The sequence below is a fragment of the Carica papaya genome, chromosome 7, assembly GCF_054855325.1.
Source record: "Carica papaya isolate Zhongbai chromosome 7, ASM5485532v1, whole genome shotgun sequence".
Lineage (NCBI taxonomy): Eukaryota > Viridiplantae > Streptophyta > Magnoliopsida > Brassicales > Caricaceae > Carica > Carica papaya.
In genome coordinates this window covers 8,075,022-8,081,721 of record NC_142315.1, presented here as the reverse complement: position 1 = coordinate 8,081,721, position 6,700 = coordinate 8,075,022, and the positions used below count along the sequence as shown (strand labels likewise).

The 6,700-nt window shown below is 33.9% G+C and overlaps 1 protein-coding gene across 2 annotated transcripts in view; it reads right to left on the bottom strand.

Moving 5' to 3' along the window:
• Positions 1-292: 292 nt before the first annotated feature.
• Positions 293-6,700, bottom strand: part of LOC110806630 (zinc finger FYVE domain protein) — an 83,931-nt gene continuing 77,523 nt past the window's right edge. For both annotated transcript variants that reach the window (XM_088207174.1, XM_088207173.1), the window contains 2 exons: positions 4,446-4,531; positions 293-1,387 (listed from right to left, as the gene is read on the bottom strand). In XM_088207174.1, the coding sequence (XP_088063300.1) occupies positions 1,222-1,387; positions 4,446-4,531 (252 nt within the window). In that variant the 3' untranslated portion in view covers positions 293-1,221. The remainder of the gene's footprint in view (positions 1,388-4,445; positions 4,532-6,700) is intronic.

Sequence of the window (6,700 nt, the reverse complement as noted above, 5' to 3'; positions counted from 1 at the left end):
GTTTTGTATAGATACATCAACTCATCATCCATGCCAACTAATCTATTATTTTAAGAGGCCTAACTGATAGAATCCTGGTATGATTTTAAAATTATAGGACAGTTACTTTTAATGGAAAGAGAATAAGAGGCAGAAACTTAGCTCATAAACCTTAAAATTAATCCAATTTAGGATTTACAATTATAGATGTTTATTCTTAAATTGAAATGTCCAATAATCTTAGTTTTAAATCAATTGACTCATCTACAAAAATAGACGGAAGGAATATATTAGATCTACAAGGATAAGCAGATTCAGAAACCAATAAAATGACTTTCAGAAATATGAAATGAGATTTTATGTTTATCTTGACATGTAAAATCATAATATAGTTTCTATGCTTTCAACCAATTTCATTCTCATTCTCACTTTAGTTCTTATTTACATAGTAAAAGATGAGAGAAGCGATTTGAATATAACTTTATCATATCAATATTAAATCAAATTGCTTTTCAAACTACACTCTCACAGACTCATCCTGCAGCTTACTCGCTCGTGGTGGAAGACTGTTTGGTGCATATTTCATGTATATCAGTATCATACGTGAACTAGTCGATGAACGAAGTCGAAAACCAAGAATGAAAACTCACTTATTGCACAGCTATAGTTTTTTTTTTTGTTCGGCCAGTTCTCATGCTTCAGACAAGCAATCAGCGGAGAGGGAGAAACCCACAACCACGCCATGAGTTAAAAAAACTAAAACCGTTGCTGCATCTCCTATATCCAATACAATGCATGCAAAGAGACAATACAATAGCAGCACTTGCCAGAACTAGCACCTCCTATATACATACAACTCCATATGTTATACAAGCAAACTTTGATGGCGGATACTTTTCTCTATGCATTCTTGAAACTTGCGGCAGTAATTAGTTAAGTCCAGCCCTTGAAGCCAACCAGGTAGAGTGTAACTGCAGCAGAAAAAATGGCAGATACAAAGTGTGATGTTACACGAGAAAATAACTGGAAACAGCAGAACCAGATGCATGAAACTGGCATATGCTTCAACAGGCTATCTGCAGAGTTTGGCTTTCATTCAAAAATCCTGCAAATATGGATCTTCAACTTCCCCATGCAGTAAAATTCCTTAACAGCTCTCTGATTTCTTAAAGAATTCCTGATCAGATCCAAGCAGTCACGACTTAATTTGAAATGACAGTGTTCTTTTTCCCCAGCAACAAGTTACATGTATTGGGCCAGCCACTGTTTGCACATATCAAGAACAGGGAGTGCATTTGCATGCAAAGCTTGATGAGCTACATATTGGACGTCAGCCACACTTCCACTTCTAGAAGCGATTTGAAAAGCACTTTTTAGACGACCACAGACCACACAAGCCAGCACTTTCCTGAAGGAATGAGTTAAAATAATTATGTATCTATTTTTCATAAGATAATTTTGAAAATCATATAAAATATAAATGTTATATATGATTATATATAAATTATAGCAGCTAAGAATAAGTAGTAAGCCATTTCCATTGTGCCGCAAATAGATCCATGATTTTTATTAGCAACAAGACAGTCTCAACATATTCAAACCTATTAAAGATAGCCTATTATATGTAAATTAAGTTAAAGGACACTAGGATAAAATACAGCCTATATAATTAATTGTTTATTTCCTTCTTTTATTCTAAAAAATCTGTGTATATAAGTGTGATATTAAATGTATATTTAACTATTCTCAACATGGTACTAGAATTCTAGGAAAAAACTCTTGGCCTCCCTCATAAAACCAGTCTTTACTGTGGAAATAAGACAAAAAGACTGGTAGAAAAAAAAAAAATCTTTGGCATGCAAATGAATGTTCACAATCAAATACAACGCAGATAAGACAGTCGAGAAGTATACAACAAGACTAGTTGCAAAAGGCTACACATATTTATGGGATAAACAACTAAGAAATATTCGCACTAGCGGCCAAGAAAAACATATAGCGAATCTTATTGTCTTTAGCTGCCTACTTTGATTGGCAACTGCAACAATCCGATATGAAAAAGATACTGTCCTGCGTAAAGATTCAGAAGAAATCTACATGGAGAATTCCACCAGGTTTTGCCAACGAAAAATGACCAAATAAAGTTTGTAATAGGGAGAAGGATTACAAGAATAGCTTAGGGAAAGCAGGTCCAACAACTAACGGAAAAGCCGCTTACCCCACTAACACGCTACCGATACTACAAATAGAGATGTTACACCGATGGGTTCAATCACTGAAAGAAGAAAAAAAAGTCACCCCTTTCCTTTCTTTCATTTGGTGATCTTTCTCGATTTCGGAATGGAAAAGGTTTTTTGCATTGAATAAAGCACTCTATAGCCTCAAGCAATTGCCTAGAATATGGTTTGGTAGATTTATAAGGGTGACGATAAGGTTGCGATATAAGCAGGCTCAAGGAGAGAACAATTTGTTTATCCAACACTTAGAGACAGAGTGAATTATATCATTCCTAGTATATGTTGATGGCGTTGTTACAACAAAAGATGATGTAAAAGAAAATTTGATGCTAAAACAATTCATGACAAGAAAATTTGAAATCATGGAGTTGGATGAATTGAAGTATTTCTTTAGAATTGAAATCATCTACTAAAAATTGAATATCTTCATATTTCAACAAAAATATATTCATGACCTCTTAAGAGATACTGGCAAACTAGCATATAAACCAACTAGTACTCCTACTAATCTCGATAATAAATTGGACTCGTAGAAAAAGATACCAATAGACAAAGAGATGTATTAGAGATTAGTTGAGAAACTGATACATCTGTCCCACAAAAGAACATATATCATCTATACAGTAAGTATTATAAGTCAGTTCATGCACAATGCTAAAGAAGTTTACTTATAGACAGGCAACAAATGTTGCATTACCTAAAAAGATCATATGAGAAAAGGGTTTTATTCAGAAAGAGTGACAAGTTGCTCTAAAAAATTTATACAAATGCAAATTATGCAAGATCAATGGTGGACAAAAGATCTACCATATGTTATTATAAATTCCTTGACGGTAACTTGTTTACCTAAAGAGTAAGAAACAAAATATAATTACAAGATCGAATGCAAAACCAGAATCTCGAGCAATGAACCAAGAAATATGTGAATTATTATGGGCAAAAAGAATTTTAGAAAATCTAAGAATTAAATGGAAGAGCTCTATGCGTCCATACTGTAATAATAAATCGGTAATAAGTATTGCAAATAATCCAACACAACATAACTGAACAAAAAATATTGAGATCAACAAACATTTCATTAAAGAGAAACTCAATAAAGGCCTAATATATATTCCATGCATGCCTATAAGTTCATAGTTTGCAAGTGTGTTGACCAAATACTTGGACAGTTCAACATTTCAGACTATCGTTGTCAAGTTAGGGATGAGCAATATCTATTACTCAACTTGAGGAAGAATATTAAAGAGAGTTATAAATTAGGTTAAATGATATTAGGGTAAAATACATTCCTAAACAGGATTATTCAAAACCTATTTGAAGGGAAAATAGAAACTCGGCCATCTCTTAGGAACGAGACCAAGAGGAGGAGATCCAAATTTTGATACATGGAACGAAGCATATTCAATGATCAAGTCATGGTTATTAAGCCCAATGAATCTTGAGATCAGTGATATCTACATGTTCTTATCCATGGTTAAAGAGATTTGGGATGCCTTCAACAAAATTGTTTGGAAGCTGGTATGATGAGAAAAGGTAGCAAAATCATTGCTGAGTATGCAAATCTACTATTTGAGCCTGTGGCAAGACTTTGATCATTATTGATGCATTAAAACTAAGTGTGCAAAAATGTTGCAATTTTGAATAATTTCATTGGAAATGGATTGAGTTTATAATTTTCTCAAAAGTTTCAATATGGAATTTAGGTCCAGATTTTTGGCAAGGAAGAAGTACAATCTCCAAATGAGACTATTTCTTTAATTGGAGCTGAGGAAAGTGAGGAAAGTGACGGGGGGTTGTATTTGAACCGCAAGACCAATAAGGTTAAAAAATGGTGACAAAAATAGAAAGACTACTGATACATGAAAATGTGAGGACTTGCCGAGATCATCAGGAAATGCTAATATTTTTCTATACAAGATCTTTCATATCTGGTAATAAGTTTCCTGTGTCATAGTTTTTCCTTTTCTGAAGGTAGGAATCCCTGCAAATATCTAATTATGTTGTCTTTCCAACATATAATTTTCTTCAACAATTTCCAACTGCAAAGGCATAACATCAGGAACTGAAAGCTGCCACATACAAGTAAACCACCAGATGCAGGCTCCTATCACCATCCTTATTTACAGGAGAAATCGCAGGATAATAATCTTTCTAACATTGTGCATATATCCTTCAAAATGAAGTTAAACAATTGTTTCCTAGCAGGAGAAAAAAAAAACGAAAACTTACCTGTGGCTGCTGGTTAACATATCAATGAGACGGTCTGGCCTTTCTTTGTGTTTGTTAGCATATATATTTATTGCAGCCCCTAAGACCTACACCATAAGGAAACACAGTTAAGATCAAAAGAAAGGAGAATATAAATGTGTTTCTTTTCTTCAAGGGAAAAAAATAAAGAGAATATTTGCTAGAAACGGAAAAATTGCAACAAGGAGGGCGTTAAGATATCCACCTAGATAAAAAAAGAAAAAACAGAAACAAAGAAAAGGGTGCAGAGAGATAAACATCAATGTAACCAAGTGCCCGGATCTATCTCAAAGGGAAGCCAAAACCCTTAATCCTTGAAATGCAAAGAAACCAAAAACACATCACAAAAGTAAAAATAAAGTAAACGTTGCGTACAGTATCCAGAAGGAAAACTAACTGGTTTGCATAATAAAAAAAGTTATACGACATATATAAGAAAAAAAGTCTTAACTTCCATTATCAGTCATCTTTCCTAACTACAAGAATAAACGACTATATTTGAAAATATCTTAATTAAGTATTATTAGTTACCCAATCAGAGAAATCCCATGACGTGGTTTCTTTTTGGATGATAAAAGAGAAACTTTAGTGAAGAGAAAGATAATACATAAAGTACAGAGTTCTTTGTAGTAAGTTCAAGAAATCCATGGGCTTCAGCCTAGAGGGAAGAAAATTAATCTATCACAAAATTTATGCGGTTGAAAATGATGTTTGAAAAGTTTAGAATTTTCTTCCAACCAGATGATCTCACTAGAAATATAACCAAGCCAAAGAAAGCCACGAGACCAATCCTTTGGCTTGCAGCAAGTTGATTTGGCAGATTGGACACATATGGATGAGGAAGAACATGAAAAAATGATGGAATGCCCAGAAGAATCAAGTTTACTTGTAGATTAGATTCGACATTTAAAGAAAATATATGTTCACAGTCCTGATCATTAGCTGGTCCAATAGGTGAATAGCCAATATACATCAACAATCAGTATTGAAAATTCATAATTAAGATAAAAAGTATATTTAGTAAAATACCCATATATATAATTAATTATAGGTTTCTTTTTTTTTTTTAATTTCAAGAATACATATAGATAGTGTTTTATTATTCAATAATAAAACATACAATTCATTCTTACATATGGTATCAGAGCTATAAGAAAAAAAATCTCCTAACTCTTTTACAAACAATAATCAGTCTTAACAATAGAAATAAGAAAAAACAAAAAAGGCTTAATGGGGCCAGCCTTAATAGGTGGCCACCACCACAGCAGCTGCTGGCATTCATAGCCGGGAAATCAGCTGCGTGTACTGTGCTGACCAGTAGCAACTCCAGCCTGTTTGTCTTGCTGCAAAGATCGTCCAGACTTCAGCTCTCCCATGCAGAAAATTACATCACGATCCATCAGAACCAACTTTGACGGACCCCACTCACTACAACTCGTCGCATAATTATAAAATATTCATGTGCCAATAAAAAATATTATTTAAAGTGGTCCCAGCTGATCCCCATAATACTTAAAGGCAAAGGAAAAAATTGTCACATTCTAGAAACAGGATCAGAACTGGGAGACATAATTTGATGCGTGGGATAAAGATGATTTAATGATAATGGATTGGTTCTGGAATTCAATGCTATCAGAGATGAACAGTACCTGTATGTTAAAGATGCAGTAAGGGAAACTTATTCTAAAGTTAAAGATGCAGTCCAAATCTATGGTTTGAAATAAAGACCTGGTCTGCAAAGCGAGGAAACAGATCAACAACATAATATGCTAATCTCCTAAAAGGTTAGTGGCAGGAATTAGACCAATACTGCCGCTTTTAATATGGAGTGCAGTAAAGATTGAACAACTCTGAAGAACTTTTATGGAGAAGGAAGTAGAGTACCAAATTTTGGCTGGTCTCAATGTGAAATATGATCAGATATTGGTTCAGATATTAGGGAAGGAAGAAAAACCATCCCTGAACAAAATAATTTCTATTGTTGAGGAGGAAGAGAGTAGAAAAAGGGTCAAGCTAGAAACTCGCTCCACTAAGCATTTTGCTATGATCACGAAGGACTCTAAACCACACAAACAGGCAAAGGAGGCAAGTCAACCTGAGACACCAGCAACAGATGGGGAAAATAGAGACAACCTATAGTGTATTTTCTGTTAAGAAATGTACATTAGGGTTATGTTAGGGTAAATAGTATATTAATAATATACTCCAATCCATGTGACATTTGTAATTAGTATTGT